Below are 17511 nucleotides of genomic sequence, written 5' to 3'. Positions count from 1 at the left end.
TCAATTCAGGCAGTATTTTAAGCTGTGGGTAGGGGATACTGTGTGCATGATGTGGTATTTTTTTGCAGATAATTTATATGAGATCACTGAAAGCAGGTTGAAGTCAGATTTTTCAACATGGGAGAGGAGCCTAACCCTGAGAATACAAAAGCAAAAAAAGAGCAATGCAAAAATGCAGTGATGTATTGCATTTGTTAGCTGTGTTGCTACACTGTGAAATTGTTTTTGTTGTTTACATTTTTCCCAGTTCTTAGGGGGAAAAAAATCTGTTGAAGTCTGTATTCTGTGAAAAATGACTCCCCAGAGCAGCTGTGAGGTCAGTGGAGTCTGTGTATCACCTGTCCTCTTCCTGGCTGCCTCATGGCCTGCCTTTGTGAGTGTGTCTGGGAGAGTGTGGTAACAGGCCAGATGGGCCCAGATGTGCAGTCTAAAGGGCATGCTTCTGAGGCCATGTTTGTGGGCTTGTGTTATGGAGGGAGGTGACCCTGGTCTTGAGGCCAACCAAGAGGCAGCTCTTAACATGTAGCACAGACAGAATTACTCACTCCTCCTTTCCTAACAATGCAGCCCTAACTATATTCAAAATGTTTTTCAGACACTGTACTGGATGCTTTCCCTAACAATCTGACACCGCTGCAGAAATATCTTTGTCTGATAGATGTTGGCTATTTCATCAACACCAGTGGTGCAGCACTTTTCAAGCCAGAGAGGAATGTAGATGTCATTATATCCCTTGATTATGGTTTGGGGAGTGTGTTCAAGGTGAGAAGATTAACTTTGGTCTTTACAATTATGGTAAAACTATTATTATCTTATTAAAACTTTTAAGTAAGTGGCTCTCTAAATCTTGATCATATATTCAAGACCAAACCAGTCACTGTATCTTGGAGGAGGAAAGAAACTTACTTCAAGAACAGAACTATAGAAACTGTTAGGCTCTTTTCTCTATAGTGAATTACAGCATACACTTCCTAGGATCCTCAGGGAATTGCAGTAACAATTGTTTGCTGGAGACATGCCCTTGATCTCTCCTGCTCTGTCATGACAAATTCTAAATGTGGTTTTGGATCATTCTCTTCAGCTTGTAAAAAGCGTTATAAACTCATAAGAGGTGTCATCTGACTTGTGGTGAATGGTGGCCAAAAGTAGAGTTGTACTGCAGCTGCTTTGGACTACACATTCATTTCAGAGTGATTCTAGGGAATGAGTTAAGATGCCATAGTATTTCTAGGATACATGAGTAAACCTGATTCTTGGCTTAGAGCTTTAACTCCGTGACAATTTGTGTCCACAGCAATTAGAGATGACGTACAAATATTGCAAGATACAAAATATTCCGTTCCCCAAAGTGGAGCTAAGTGAAGAAGAAAAGAAGAACCCAAAGGAATGTTATGTCTTTTCGGATGCCGAGGACCCCAGAGCACCCATAGTAATCCATTTCCCCCTGGTGAATGACACGTTCAAGGAATTCAAGGAGCCAGGTAAATTCAGTCAACAAAACTATGTACTGTGCTCTACTCCTGGTATGTTTCCACTAATGACAGGCAGAAGAGCAACCTCTGTACACCTGCTGGTCATTCTCCACTTGCAAAGTATGGAGGACACAATCCCAGGCAACTCAGTGCCACACAGTGTTGGAAAGCATTGCCAGGAGTGGGTGGGTCTTCAGTTTTGTGAAAAACAAAACAAAACAAAAAATAACCCAGCCCCTGGAAAGCATCTGAATGTTTAATGAATGCAAGAGCAGGCAAAATGCCAAGGTTGCTGCAGTGCTCTGCCAGTGCACTCACAGGCTGCAGCTGCATGGCCGGCTGGACCTGGGGCCTCCTCTCTGGCCCTGTTGCTGTGGTTGGAAGAGAGGACCATGAACCACTTGTAGTGATCACCTACTTGCACCCAGCTCAGGAGCAGGTGAAATGGCTGCCTGCAGAGAGGGCATGTGGTGCTCTGTCTGGCCCAGTTATTAATGCAAGTAGTGCAGAATTGGTGGAGGCAGAAAGGCAAAATTCCAAAATTCTATTGTGTTTATAAGTAGGACCACAGCAGAATGGGTGTCTCTGAGGCAGCATTTGGAGAAGGGTAGGAACAGCAGCAAGACATTTTAAGTAGAGGTCCTTTCTGCTCTGCTATTCACCGATGCTCAGTGAATATGTGCAGTAAGAGCTAACCGAGAAAACCACATTTAGAAACTCTATGGATGAAAAGAGGAAATACCCTGTAGGCTTGTTCAGTGGTTGGAGATGGTCCAGATGGCAATGTGTGGTGAGATCTGGTCATTGAGCAGTGGCTGGCAGGTAAAGAAGGTGAGGTTTTTGGAATCTCTCTGAATGAAAGATAGATGAGATGATGCAGAGCAAAGCAGCTGCTGCAGCTTCTCAGTGCTCCAGGCACAAATTGGTGAGCTATGACGCTCACTTCAATGTCTCTAGCAGTTGGTGATTCATCCATCAAGCTGACAACTAGCAACTGATGTGGGTAGTTGTGGGAGGAAGGTCCTTGGCAACCTGGTTTTGTGGATTTCAATTTTAACAGTGGAGCTTTTTGTTTCTAGGCGGATGAGAGACACCTTGTGGAATGTGGGTACTTTTTTCTTGTTTTTAACTATTTAAATTCCAAAGAGACTCAATTTGTGAAGTGCCCATTTACAATGCAAGTATTATAGACTATGCTTTTGTGTGCTTGAGGCAGATGCAGCTTTATATGGATGTGGGTAACACAGATAATATCTCTCTGAATATTGGGAGGCTCAATAAAGCAACACTGAATATTTTAATACAGCCACTTTTAGTGACAGCGTGTGCCCAGGACCCTGATATCACGCTGCCCTGAAACCACTAGGTTAGACTAAAACCTGATATTTCTCAAGCAAAATTCATGTCAGTTCATGAGCTTCTGGTTGACATCATAAGGAATATCTCAGCAGTCTTTGTAGTCCTGGTGACAGTCCTCTCACATTACATTTGTGTTTTGGGCATATTTGGTTCAGACTGCAAGGAGATAGGCAAAAAAAAACCCAGCAAGAAATGTAGCTAAATTTTTGTAGAAACATAAATATGAGACTGCAGAAGTCCCTGGTGCAAAAATACTGGCCTAACAGGGATTATGGATGTTGCCAATTCCAAGAGGCTGAGTTAACTCAAGGCCAAGCTGGAGTTTGCTAAGAGTCTGATGTGAGGTCCTCTGGTCCATCTGTACCTACACACGCTGCAACAGGCAATGCTATGTGGTTAGCATCACAAGGCCTCCTTGTATGTACTCACTCTAGCTGGCAAATGTGCACTTGTCCCCTGTCACTGTTAACTGAGGGGTGATCATGGATTTTGAAAGGTGTTCCACGTGTGTGTCTTGTCTGAGAGTCAGAGTTACGGGGTTTGGGAAAGGATGTGGACCCATGGGCACACTGCCAGGAATAACTGTCTGCAGGGGCAGGATAAGGAGGAATGTAAGGATTTGTGCCAGCTCTGCTGAGGGATTTCCAGGATGGAGCCTTAGCAGGAGGGGAGGGAGGAGTACCTGGGAAAAGTGACCAGGAATGACTCTTTCAAGCTGTGGGGTGGGTTTGTAGTAATTCCTGGGGGTTGTTTTTAACAGTGGGTTCTGCCAAGTAGATCAGTCCCCTACAACACCGTGTATTTAGTACTCCAGATTCAGCTCACTGTGGTGGTTTTTGTCTTACTCTGCAGGGGTAAAGCGTGGTCACTCAGAGATGGAAGAAGGCAAAGTAAATCTGGAGAACAGCTGCTCACCCTACTACCTCATTAGGCTAATCTACTCCTCTGAAAATTTTGATAAACTCGTGAACCTGAGCAAATACAACATCCTCAATAACAAAGACATACTCCTCCAGGCAATCCAGAGTGCTGTAGAACGGAAGAGAAGCAGCAGGACTGGGAATGTCTCCAGCTACTCTGGATACCCCTAGGCTGGGTTTTTGCACTGTTTCCTACTGAAGGCTATGGCAGCACACTGGAACACATCACAGTCACATTGCAACACATCACAGTGTTCATTATTTGCAGAAAACTGAGGAAACCTGTACATTTCTCATCTTGCCTTGTTCAAGCTCCTAGCTTTCAAAAGGGTTTATTTAATCTTTTTCCCCCACGTTTTCAGCCCACAAGAGCCTCACAGTGTGGTCTTACTTGTTAAGAAATTAAGGTCCCGGTTAGCAGAGACCTCTCAGGATCTCCCTGATGTTATATGATATGGTGGTGCTAGATAGTTTCTTGTATGTGCCTGTCCTTTCAACCCTGAGCCCATTATTGATGTCTTTTCAATGCTTCATTACAAACCAAGTCCTGGCCATTTGCATTCAGTAATGTCCAGATTTTCAGATAGGCTGAGCAACTAGAATTTGCACTGAATTGGTGGGCTCAGCTTTGAAGTCAGGCCAAAGAATCATGCATATATATGTGAACAATGTCCAAACTGCAACGTGGACAGTCACGTTCTGTCTGGCCAATTCCCCTTGCTGATTTAGAAGTTACTCCTCTTTTTTCTTCAAGAGTTTGACGCAGAAACGCTGCTCCAAATGCCACAAAAGGGGCAGTTACATTTCAAGGAGAGATGATGTTAGCTGCAGTGAGTGAGTACGGTTCTTTTGAGCGTTGGCTGGAGGAAAAGTTCTGAATAAAGCGTGAGTAATTGCATTGATTTATACCAGCAGTGCCTCTATGCGTTAAAATGGCAAGAGCCTGAAACAAACTTATGATAGCAGAAGCTTGAGAGGAATAATTACCATAGACTCAAGTACATTTAATTAAATAATCATGACCAAGCCATAAGCTGGTGCTCCTTATGGATGTAAACTGAATGTACGACAACATAACTCACTAACAGAATGCATAGCCATTATATTTTCACAGCCAGAAGATTTTTACCTTTTATAGTCTTCTATCCCTAATATTACGGACAAAGTATTTTTAAAAGGTGCTACACAAAATAGGGCATGAATAATAAAAAAAGGGAATTCTCTATCATGCCTCCTTGTTGGAGGAAAATATTTGGAAAAATAACACCTGGTTTTCATTTGCTTTGGAGTGCAGTGAGAGATTTTTGCCTTAAAGAAACCCCTCCCTATAACCTGCTTGGACAGAACACAAACTGATTCCATGATGACTGCAAAGAGGCTATGTGCTCCCATGTCTCATGTCCTGGTGCACTCTGATTCACCTAGGCTCCACAGACATTTGGTGTTTGACCCCCTGCTTGCCCTGGCTGGAAAGGATGGACAAGAAGTGAGTAACACCATCATGCTGTCCATCTCATATTCTCACTGCTCTTAGGACATCAAATTATTGCCCACATTTTCCAGCATTACACTATTACACAGGAGCTGCAAAGGTTTGAGCTGGAGGAGAGGGCTGGGGGCTGAACAGTTAGGGGGGAGTCCCAATAACAGCAACTGATAGCAGCTAGGTAGCTGTGGGCAGGGAAGGTGGAATCTCACTTTACCAGGTGAACTGTCACCAAAATTTGTGCCAACACTTAAAGTCAGGTTGGGGACTGTTGTTCACTTTTGCAGCTGGAGGCACAGACAAGCATATACCCTTTCATCTCCTTGGGGCCCCATGTGCTACCACTGTAGCCTTAAATGATAATAGTTTTATCAAATATATTTTTGTGTTTCAGGGCTTGAAATTGTGTGAGGGCTCTATCATTGCCTGTCAGAGTGCCTTTTTGTTTTATTTTGGTTACTTTTTTGGTTTTGTAACATGACATGGATGTGACACATGGGAACACGTTTAGTGGTGAACTTGGCAGTGCTGAGTTAACGGTTGGACTCGATGGTCATAGAGGTCTTTTCCAACTTAAATGATTCTACGATTCTATGACATTAAGGGAGTACGTTGCTGGCTTGATGGTGTGGCAGGAGGACCTGGAGGGCATCTGTGAGGGCAGAGGCTGCTGGAGGACGCTGCAGGGTGAAGGGACCTACACCTGACACAGTCTTGTCTGTGCAGCTTCTTGGGAAGTGGTAGCTGGTACAGGCTGTCTCTCAAAGCACACCTGAGCTGTGGTTCACAGCATTCTGATATGCACAGCCCCGAACTCATAGAACTATAGAGCAGAGTTTCAGCAACATGAGGCCGATCAGTGATCTGTGCTCTGGACTGGTCCTTGGTCCTTGTTCTTTTTGGATATACAGCGAGTCTAAGGGCTTCTGACATTTTGTGTGTTTGTTCCCCAAAGGTTGTGGTTTCATTTTTTTACCTTGGCCCCATTCTTGCCTGGCCTTGTGCCACATGTTCTAGTAACTGCTAACTGTTCTTCAGAGAAATTGCTTGCTTGTGTCTTTTAACCATTTAATAATATATTAATTAAAATATAATAATATATTAATTAATAAAATATTGTGAAGGAACACCAGATCCATGAAACTTTATGCACTTAAACACAAGACAATTTTTTTTCCACTTGTATTAGCAGTATTTACTGCTAAATGCCTGCTGAGAACTTCATAGGGCATTTGCTGGTTTCAAGATTGGATGGAAAAATCTGGGAGAAGATCTCCAGGTTTACAAAGGCATAGAGAGCCTTGGAAAAAGTGGAACAAAATCTGCTTCCTGTGGTAAAACCCTCTTCAGTGGAATGGCACAAGGCAGGGTAAAGAGGCAGCTGTACTAAGCCACAACCAAGGCACAGCTTTGTTTTGCCTCTTGGTGGTTTGACCTAAGTGAGTATAGAAGGCTGCCTTTCTTGATAACTTTGCTGTTTTCAGTTGAATGATAAGTTTAAATGGTAAGTTTAAAATATTTTAAAAAAATGTTAGGTTTTTTGTGTTTTGTTTTTGTTTGTTTGTTTGTTTTTTGGGTTTTTTGTTTGGTTGTTTTGGGGTTTTTTTGTTGGTTTTTTTGTTGTTGGTTTTTTTTGTTTTGTTTTGTTTTGTTTTGTTTTTAAATAAAAGCAGGTAAAAATGATCAACAATAATGAAAATTCATCAGTTTCCCATTACTTTCATGTGCTGGGTTTTTTGGGTTTTTTTTGGTGACAGGCAGCAGCTCCAGCTGAGGTACAGCAGATGAGAGAGCTGGACTAGCCAAAAAAAAATAAATTATTAGATCACCTTGTTGGATGCAAGTGACTGATCTGAATAATTCTAAATTTAAACTCTAGATGTTGCATGTACCCAGAAAGTATTTACATAAACTTGGTGTAAAGGGTTCTCCTTCCCTTCCACTGGAGAATTAGTCAGGGCAGAGGAGAAGACTGCAAGGAAAGAATGAGAGTCATACTTCAGATGGGCTAGAAAAGGACCAAGGCTGAAGTCCTTGTCAGAGGTTTTAGGGACTTGAAGCTTTAGCTTCCATCTGTCAAAGAAGAGCCCCCAGCCACTATGACCTGGGGGTAAAAAATGTCCTTTCTTCCCATCTTCATGCTAGATAACTTTGGCTCAGCAACAGAGATAAGTCGGGGAAAATATATATATATATTCGTCCCCATGGTTACACCATACACACAAGCTCCAAGCATGTGGAGCTTGCTGCTTGGGGACTAGACCTCCTCCTTGCTAACCTGCATTTCCTCTCCTTTTACACTGAACGAGTGGTTGTTCATGCCTTATTTTAGATTCAGATTCCATTAAAAATGAGTAACACCGCAGGACTTTTCTTATTCCTGATAACTTCATTCAGAAAGAATTGGCAAATAGGGAATTTTTGATTAATGTGTTGTAAAAAGGCAAGACTGTGGAGACTACAAAACACTGCAGGAAGTATATAGCAAACATTACCTTTGGGTGCACAGACCACCGAAGCCTCTTTAATCTAATCTGTTGGTATCTGCAAATCCACTTGCAGGTGGCTGTAGTTCAATCACAGCTTGCACCTCATGCTCTGCTAGGTGCTCCCCACTCCTGTCTTGCAGAGTCATTCCACTTGAGCTGTCTGGCTTAAAGGTGCCTCTGCTCTTCTCTGAGGTAACTCAGAGTAGATATCACTTGTGTGGTATGCTGAATGACAGAGTTGTCATACACATAAAAGTATACCAGAAGCAGTCCTGTTTAATTGTATTTAAAGATTTTATGAGATTTAATACATAATTTAAAAAGTTTCAAGGGAACCGATTACCTTAAAACATATCCATATATTTCCAGAGGGCTGAGTTAAGATATAATGTTCTGGTATTCCTTGAGGCAAATATAATTTTTCTCTTCCTGCTTCTAGTAGAGATAGAAGCAGTTTTGTTTTATTTCCACTTTGTTCTAGACTTAGGGTGGCGATGGAGGCTTGTGTCCCTGCAGTCTCATCTTCCTTAAAATCTGGAAAATTCTGCAGACTTTCTCTCCGCTTTGATTTTGAAGGATGGTGTTCTCCTATCAACAACAAGCATCACCAGAAAATCAGGTACAATCTAGAGTAGTTTAAATAACTCTGTATATATAAGAACTTGCAAGGCATCTAGCTCAGCAGCAAAAGTCTGCCTGGTAGCAGGACTAGGATTTCATATCATAGTCTGCAAGTTTTTTACAGTCTCCAAATGCAACAGAAAGTGATTTACAGGAGCCAAATTTCTGAATTTGGCTATGGCTATGTTTTCCATGTCTGTGTCTCCCCCGAGCCTCCTTTTCTCCAGGTAAACAATCCCAGCTCCCTCAGAGGCTCCTTGTAAGACTTTTTTCTCTAGACTTTTCACCAGCTTTGTTGTCCTTCTTTGGATACACTCCAGCTTTCTTGAAAGTGAGGGGCCTAGAACTGAACACAGGACTCAAGGTGTGACCTCACCACTGCCAAGTACAGTGGATGATCACAGCCCTAGTCCTGCTGGCCACACTATTTCTGTGACATTAGTGACAGAGGAGTAGGACTTTTTGACCTCAGGGCAGTCTGTAGGTGACTGCTACCTGAGCACGAACAGCGCTGACATCTGTTCAGCTTTGTGGCACAGAACCCATACCTCACGAGTGAGCTTTTGCTGGTCAGTCTTTCAGCAGAGTCCCTGTCTGTAAAGTCCCACAGTCTTTTCTGGGAGGTCTCTGTATTTGAAGTGAAAGGTTGCACCATCACTGTGGAATGTGATCTGTTGCTGTTTCCTGCAAGGTCAAAAATACGCACAAATAAAAGCCTTCTGAAGTAGCATTAGAGGCAGAGTTTGCCTTTTCTGGGTCCATAACAATTTTCTCTGTTCTTTGACTTCCTTTCCAGTAAGCCACTGCTTAGAGAAGTGTCCAGAAGGAGATTTAGATTCAGCAGAAAAGCTGTTGATCAGGATCCAAGGCAGCTCCTTAATAAAATACAATCCTTGGGCAAGGCTTGGAAATAACCTGATGTTGGCCACAGTACAACTGAAAGGCTGCTTTGTGAGTCACCCTGGGCATTCTCCTGCCAGGTCACTACATCACAAGGTGGCAGGTGACCTGTGTACTGCTGTCTAACAGAGGCAAAAAGGACAGCTCAAACTGCGCTGAACTAAGGACACTTCCTCATTCTCTTCTCTTTCTTTCATCATCACTTGCTAAAAACACAGCTCATTCTTGAAGGAAGTGAGAATGTACCTATATTATTCTGTAGTGATTGTAGCCAGTCCTCCATCAGTGTCTGAGAAGGTGCTGCAAAGTAATACTCTGCCCCATCTCTCAACCTGTAAATGAGGATAGAAGTTGAATTCTAGTTAGTTTTGCCTTATACCTTCTGTCTTGGTGAGTGTAAGACATATCAGTTATGCCTCTGAACAACATACAGTCTTAGGTGACTGCAGGCAAATGTAACTGTACAGGTAGCTGTGTAGCTTTTCATTTGCACACTTCTCCACAAGACTTACCGCAACATGAAGCTGTTCTCTTTCCTGGTGTAATTTATTAGCTTCTCACATTTGGAGCCTGCAATACTGAGGGAGAGGAGTGTGGATGTGTTCTGAAGGGGGATAAAATAAAAACAAAATGTCTTCTGCGTCTGTTCTGCTAGGATTCAATTCCATACCAACCTGCAGGCTAACTAGACACCCATATTTTTATGCCACTAACTTTATAACTAGGATCACTGAATAGAAAGAACTACAGAGGAACAATGGATGATTGCATTGTATCTTGAAGGTGAATCTTGCATAAGATACTTCTTTTAAGGAATATCCTTGAAAATTTATGAAAACTTATTATTCTGTTTTATAGTTGGTATCAGTTGAATAATTGCTGAATTTTCATTCAGCTGACATTTGAAAGAGAACTGATTACCCCTAACCCAAACCAAAGCAAATGTTTTTAAATGTAATCTTTTAAATGCACTTTTACATAGGTAGACAGAGAGATTGCTAGAAAGAGTCAAAAACTGAATTACCTTAGATGCTTCTTTTTCATCATTATAGAAATCAAGCTTTAATCCATCAAGTTTTACATAGAAGGATTTCCAAGACCTTGAACCTGGCTACATGAATAGAAATGGTAATAAAATTCAGTCATTAATTATATATTTTATAGGAGTAGTGAAATCTTTCATATGCAACTTCCCCAAGAAGCCAGGAGCTATCCATATTATGATCACAGAAGTTCTCTTAGTCATTATTATCTCCTAGAAGAGCAGAACCTACTATAGTTTCTGGTGAGGGTGATTCAAGAAGGGCTCTCTATGAGTCAGGACTGAACAAATGACATAACCTGGCTCAAGCAAGCTTGGTATACCATCTTGGCCAGCGACATCTTTGAAGGTGGATAATCAAAGTTATGTCTAATTTTTGGCCACTAAAATTTTTTCCTAGCTGGAACACCAGCCCCTGCCTGCTGGTCACAGGCTAGTTTTGTCAAGTGTGTGGTTTCAACCTAATGTGGCTGCTGAACTCTTCTTAATTTCTTAAACTAACCCCAGTGGAATGCTACTGAACAATGTGCAAAAGCCAACCCCAAGTATGTATTACTGTAAGGTTTTAGTTTAGTGCCATGAGACTCTTCTGGATGAAGGATCCTATTACTTTTGTATATTCATATTTTGTTATGTCAGTGAATCAAGTTGACAATTTGGTAATTCAGAGAAAAGGAAAGAAAAAAGTTCTGAGGAACGTAAGTCATATTTTTTTTGTTTGGTAATATGGAAGTTTGGTATCACTGCAAACTAAATTCTATATATACAGAAGAGAAGAAAAACTAAATTTCTCTTCCAGAAGATGGAGTCCATACCAGATTCAGTTTTTAAAAGAGGTCTTTCAAGTTAAAAAATTTGGGGGAAACAATCTATGGGACAAATAATCCAAGACAACTTTATGTGCAAGACCTCAGGAAACACTGAGATGTATACAGATTGGTGGTGAATATTAGAAAATTTCCTGCCCTGTTGTGATCATTAGGCTTCTGACCTGAAGTGGTATTATTTCCCAGGATAAGAATTTAGATTTCAGTTTCATTCAAATCCAGATTTAAGAAACCAATTCTTCAAAGATAAACAGAACTTTAATTCTCTTCTAGCACAGTTAGAAAATATAAGTATTGGGAGCATGGGACTGAGGGCTTCCATTGCCAACAAACTATCACATGCTGTTATAGGATCATGAAGCTTTAGGTTTTTTGGGGGGTGGGTTTTTTTTTTTACTTTTTGGTCTTGATGTTTTTTGGTTTTTTGTTTTTTTTTTTTTTTTCTAATATTGGTGGGTTTTTTTTCCAATTCAGTTGATATACTGAAACCTGTGTTTATAACTAGGAAATGTAGTTAACGTGTTCATACAGCCTAGACTCTGGTTCATACATCCATTAAATGTATGACTCCCATGTCAGGCAAAAATTACCTCGTCTCTTAAGGACTTGATCAGGTACTGCCAAAGTCAGTGGACACCTCCTAGTACATTTTAGGATAACTGAAGCAAACCCCTAGTACTGAGCTCCTCTTCAGCAGGGGATTATCCTGAAGAAATCTGAGCAGGTCTGGACTATAATCCAAGGAAAATGAAATAACCCAGAGTGATGGCATTTGTTTCTACCTGTTGTCTTCCTGGAAGGACCTGGTCTCTCTTCTCTAAGAAACCCTCCATGTTCTGGAGACTTGCAGAAACCTGAGACACACAAGAACATTGCTACTTAACTTTAAAATGGCCCTTAAGCATATGTTAAAATTTCTGAAGGTCTTTTTTAGATAAATTCCATGCAAAGAAACTAATCTCTGCTTCCTCTAGCCTTTAAATTAACAGCACAGCTAGAAATCCTTACTATGTTGCAATCATATCTTTGATATACTACCTAAATGAAGAGAATTCACATCCTTCTAGAGCAATTTGCTTATGAAATTTGCTCTATCATATTGTTAATTAATATTATTTTTATATTATTAACTACATTTTACAACTTAAATGGTTCAAGTTATTCATACCACCTCTATAAATACTGAGTTATACCAATGTATAGTGTTGTACTGGTACACTTGGGTATGTGACAAACACATTCCTCTCAGAGTACAGGAGTACAGGAGTGATGAGTTAACAGTGTGTTTCCTGCCTGGGTGAGCAGGAATTGTTGGTTCTAGTCTTGCGCAAGTCAGCTCTTTGGCAAGTGTGCCATTAAGTCCTGCCTCTCTCTGACTTCTAAACTCAGTGGACATTAAGCACTGCTACCTCACATAGAGGGTGTAGGTAAATCTGCAGTCTTGCCTCTTTGTGAGACAGCATCTCCTGGCTGTTTTTAGGTGCTCTGCTGAGTATTCAGCAGCTGGAATAACCTCAAGTTTGGGAAAGAAAAACAGAAACCGATGTAGTTGTTAAGACCTAGTCTATAAAGCTGAGCAAATTAAAAATGGTTTTAAGCTTTACATAGCTGCTTAAGTCAACTGTCATCGTGGAAAGTGTTTCAATTGCAAAGGCACATTCTGTGGGCTTACCGAAGACGTATTCTCTAGTCTCTCCCGAGAGGAGTTAGACAGCAGTAAGTTTGGTGGTATATCTAGGGACCTTTGTCCAGGCTCGGGTGGTGTTGCCATTAGTTTGAAGATAGAGGAGCCTATAGCTCTTTTTTCTTGAGGAGATAGGTGGTCTGTGGCACGAGATTCTGACAAACTGCTACCGTGTTGCTGGTTTATAGGAGTGGGAGACAAAGGAGAGCTTAAAGAACCGTGACTTTCCAAAGAACTAGCTTGTGGACCCACCATCTTTGGTGTAGGTGGAGGGATAATCTCACTGAGCCTTGTTTCAGCTTTCATTTCTGTTTTTTTGCTGCTCAGCACTTCAGGGACATCCTCAGCAATGACTTGTTGGAACCTTGTTGGAGATTTTTCAACAGGGGAGAAAATAGTTTCAAGTGGGGCCCTCCAGGACAGGCTGGGTAAGGGCACAGATGGCAGTGGCATTGTGCTCTTTATCTCTGTCACTTTTGGTGGTGTATTCCTTCTGTCAGATGTTTTTCTTTTCAGAGAGGGAACCCGTACAACTTTGCCTTTATCCTTATGCTCACTGTCTTCTGTGTCCACTTGTTTCAGAAGATTCATTTCTCTCTGTAGGACAGAAGTATTAAATTTTTTAAATTACCTTCATTGCATTTATGGATACTTACCTAAGATTTTTATTATTTTAAGCAGGAATCGTTTTTCAAATACACTGTCACCTGGCATTGAATTTTAAGGCCTGTTCCTCTGTTGGTATTCTTAGAGCTAGATCTGAACTTAAATGCTATGTGCTAAGCATTATTTTGTTACCCAAACCATGAATACTAATGGCAGTTAATCTCAAATACAGTGAATCCTGACCTTGCTAAGTTCTCTAGAGGCTGATTTTTTAATAAGCTCCAGAGAACTTATGCTCCTTTTTTTGTGTCACTGCTTCTTTAAGTTTTCTGTAAGAGCACTGAGTATCTAGGGGTGTTGTCAGGGAAAATTTTAGAGGAAAGGACCTTTGTCCCTTCACTTAGCCAATTTGCAAATCAAATGAAATGAATGAAAGACAGATTTGGCCAAGCTAATTTTTAGCCTAATGTCAAATACAAAAGCTATGTTTTGCTGGTTATTTCAGGAAAATAATTAAAACCTCCCACATTGAAACAGGATCCGAGAGACTCAGTGAATGTATTTTGGTACTTATCACAATCCATTGTAAAACTCTGATGTCAGAAGGAAAAAGGCCTATCAGCGCTTTTATTTCCCTTTATTTTCAGCCCTTTGCTATCATCTAGAATGCTCAGGTAGCTCCAACTCCCTACTGAACTCCCGAATAAAGCAAAATTTCTCCATCTGTGTAGCGAGGGATCACACCACTTCTCACTCTTTTTGCTTCTCCTAACAGAAGAAAACTTCCACTTCTTCCCTAGAGCTTTTGCAAGCTAGTTATCTTTTTTGATCCACGTATAGGTCTGGTTCTCAGCTGCTCTGTCTGCAATATCTAAGCTTTGGTTACTCATTTACTCCATCTCAGCCCAGGAGTTCATTCGTATGTGGAGTGATATCCAAACAATCAAGGACCCACATCATCCTGTCTCATACACAGCTGATTAACCTTCTAGTACTCACCTTAGTTTTCCTGCTGAGCTGAGCAAATTTCTCCTCCTGTGCTGCGAGCATCTTCTCAAAATCATGGTGTTTCTTCAGTAATTCCTCTACTTCAGACACTGAATCCTGAATGGAAAAATCATCAGACACGGAGGTCCAAAATCAAGTCCCTCAGAAGAGACCATGCCTAAGATTTTCAGATTTACCTCTTTTATTTAGCCAAATTATGATTCTGAAATTTTTGTAATTGAATGTCTAAATCCCTCCTAGTGTGTGAAAAATTTACATAAAAGGTCTGTAGCTTGCAGTCTGTCTGATGTGCAGGAGAAAAAGAGCTCAAATAACAACCTTCGTTTTTCTGCAAAGCTATGTAGTACCACGGTTTCCAGCTATAACTGTTTACATACAGATTAAGTATATGGGTTCTAGCTTGTGCTACACACACAGTAATTCCTGCCCTATGACAAGGCATCTTAAACCTCTGTCATGCCCTCTGCTTAGTTTTTGATACCTGAGTTTATGACTTTGTTTTCCCATCTTATAAACCATCAGAAGACAGTTCACAATGAGAAAAAAATGCCAAACCAAAATAAAAATGTTGGATGCTAGTGTTTAAAAGAGAATTGACAAGCTAGCTGTCAAGCCATCTGTGTAAAACATTCTACCACTTGATGCAGAGAATGAGGTGGGGAAACCCCCCTTTTCCTTTCAAAACAGGCTCTCAGCATGACAGGGAAGGTTGAACCCTCTACATGTTATCTTATTTCAGAAAAAGGTCTGGAATTCTCCCCAGTCTTCTACCACCCCTTGGAAGGACCACTTCGAGGAGCCCGTCACCATGTCAATCAAAAGCAGCAACTACTCTGGGTTCACTTCTGTAAGACAGCAGAGCTCCCCCCCTTTCTAATCTCAAGGGTGCATTACTGTTTAGACTGTGATTAATTTCAGGCCTGAGCTGGTACACGTGCCAAGCTCTCTGTATATGCTGAGGCATAGAGTGTTCAATAGTGTTTCAGTAGTGTTGCACTGTTGTTACTCACTCCATAGTTAGGATCTGAAAGAAAGCTCTCCTTGGCAGTCAGCCATGCTTCTGCTTGTTCTAGCTCTCTGCGGAGCAACTGAATCTCCCAGTTTTCTTCATATAACACTTTCCTCATGTCCCAGCTCTCCTTTACCTTCTTCATCAGCTCTGACAGCTCTAACAGTTTTTCTTCAATCTAGAAAAATAACATTTGCAATGCCAAGAGGTGAAAAATCCAATCAGATTTTCACAGGACAGTCAACTAGCATGTAATGATTTAGCCTTCATGATTTGGAAGATGATCTCTAGATAACTTTGTGGTGTTAGCATAGTTTAGAAAGGGTGTCTGAGTTCTCATTTTTCCTACTTAAATTCATTTAGCCTGTACACTGTATAGCTAGATGTTAGAATTTTATGCATATTCCACGTACTGTATGACCAATATTCTGCCATATGATTTCCCAAGATGAAACTTTGGCAACTTGTATTGTAGAACTAGTGAGAAGGAGAAGATTCAACAAATACATCTATTTATGGCAAGGCAACAATGGAGAGACTTAAACTGCAGAAAGTTCTCTTATTCTTTCTGCAACAGAAATAATGTAATCCTGCATAAATTCTGAAGATGTTTTTGGTGGTGTGATTTACAAAGAGTGTCAAGACAAGCTTGGGCAAAGTCTAAACATACATAGATAATAGGATCACAGAAAGGTTAACATTCTTGTTCCTTTGAACATTTCTGAAGAATTTTTATGTATCTTCTGATGTATGCAGGGGCATCAGTCCATCCTACAGGGGATTGCATTGTGATGTGTCATAAGAACTTTAAAATGTGTTTTCTTTCTCTGTGTGTGACACAGGGTGTGTAGCTTTTAACAGTTAAGAATCGGATTGTCCTGTTTAGTTCTGCTCTGAAACAAAGCTGCAACTTCTGTCCCTTTTATGTCATTGTTCACTCTTGTTTGTAAAATATTTAGCTGATCAACACACCTCCACAGACATGAAATGTGCATTCTTCACCAGGTCACCTCCTGCCCGCTGCATTTCTTCATATTTTAGCCACTGCTTCTCTATCTCACGCTTGTATTCCTCATGACGCTTGATAAGCAGTTCAGCTCCCAGGACATCATTTGCCAGTTCCTCAGATATCACTAGTGCATGCATCTCATTGGCCCAGGTCCTATAGAACAGAGCCAAAGGGTAAAAAGGGAAGGAATCTGAGTCTGTTGGATATTTGGGAATGCCCACACACATACTTATGGCTGTGGATGCATCTATACAGACTTCTGTTTCCTCACAAAAGATATTAATACTGTCCTGATTTTGGCTGACATAGAGTTAATTTTAGTAACTCTTAGTAACTGGTACAGTGCTGTAATTTTGATTTAGTATGAGAATAATGTTGATATCACACTGATGGTTTGGTTGTTGCTGGGTAGCGCTTACTCTAAGTCAAGCACTTCTCAGTTCCCCATGCTCTGCCAGTGAGAAAGTGCACAAGAAGCTGGGCAGGAGGGGAAACATAGCCAAGAAAGCTGACCTGAACTGGACAAAGGGATATTCTGTATCACAGAACACCATGCCCAGTATATAAACTAGGGGGAGTTGGTCAGAAGTGGCCATTTGCTGCTTGGGGACAGGCTGGGTACCAATCAGTGAGAGGTGAGCAATTTTATTGTGCATCAATAGTTTTTTTTTTTGGGGGGGTGTATTTTCTTCTTTTTTTTTTTTTTTAAATTATGATTATCATCTTCATAATGAGTATTATCATCATTAATATTATTATATTTTACTTTATTTCAATTATTAAACTGTTCTTAACACAAGTTGTTTTTTGTTGTTTGCTTGTTTTTTTATTTCTGATCCTCCTCCCCATCCCACTGGATGCCTGGAGGAGTGAGTGGCTATGTGGTACTTAGCTGCTGACTTGGGTTAAACTGTAACAATATACAAATACACTGATGAAAGTTTACTCAAATATCTATAGATTTTTATAACCTGATATAATATTTCCAGGGCTGTTTCCATAGATAATCTACTAGAAAGACAGCTGCAGCAACTATACATACTGAAGCACTGAGAATTCAAATCCTCAGAAAAAAACTA

At 40.8% G+C, this 17511-nt stretch overlaps 2 protein-coding genes across 5 annotated transcripts in view; one reads left to right on the top strand and one right to left on the bottom strand.

Annotated features, from left to right (window-relative positions):
• LOC127472961 (cytosolic phospholipase A2 beta-like) overlaps positions 1–7892 on the top strand; it is a 36171-nt gene extending 28279 nt beyond the window's left edge. Inside the window, exons 19-21 of the mRNA XM_051791957.1 lie at positions 596–762; positions 1295–1481; positions 3684–7892. Coding sequence (XP_051647917.1) covers positions 596–762; positions 1295–1481; positions 3684–3922 — 593 coding nt within the window. The 3' untranslated portion in view covers positions 3923–7892. The remainder of the gene's footprint in view (positions 1–595; positions 763–1294; positions 1482–3683) is intronic.
• Positions 7893–8001: 109 nt separating this feature from the next.
• The window catches only part of SPTBN5 (spectrin beta, non-erythrocytic 5), a 99189-nt gene continuing 89679 nt past the window's right edge, over positions 8002–17511 (bottom strand). For all 4 annotated transcript variants that reach the window (XM_051791932.1, XM_051791933.1, XM_051791931.1 and 1 more), the window contains exons 59-68: positions 16396–16585; positions 15425–15601; positions 14406–14510; positions 12789–13397; positions 11899–11970; positions 10272–10358; positions 9760–9851; positions 9494–9579; positions 8896–9031; positions 8002–8314 (exon numbers count right to left, since the gene is read on the bottom strand). In XM_051791932.1, the coding sequence (XP_051647892.1) occupies positions 8254–8314; positions 8896–9031; positions 9494–9579; positions 9760–9851; positions 10272–10358; positions 11899–11970; positions 12789–13397; positions 14406–14510; positions 15425–15601; positions 16396–16585 (1615 nt within the window). In that variant the 3' untranslated portion in view covers positions 8002–8253. The remainder of the gene's footprint in view (positions 8315–8895; positions 9032–9493; positions 9580–9759; positions 9852–10271; positions 10359–11898; positions 11971–12788; positions 13398–14405; positions 14511–15424; positions 15602–16395; positions 16586–17511) is intronic.

This window comes from Manacus candei, unplaced genomic scaffold, assembly GCF_025592945.1.
Source record: "Manacus candei isolate 608988 ecotype Guabito, Panama unplaced genomic scaffold, ASM2559294v1 h1tg000033l, whole genome shotgun sequence".
Classification (NCBI taxonomy): Eukaryota; Metazoa; Chordata; class Aves; order Passeriformes; family Pipridae; genus Manacus; species Manacus candei.
The sequence above is the reverse complement of the archived record's forward strand: the minus strand, read 5'-3'. Positions and strand labels throughout refer to the sequence as shown.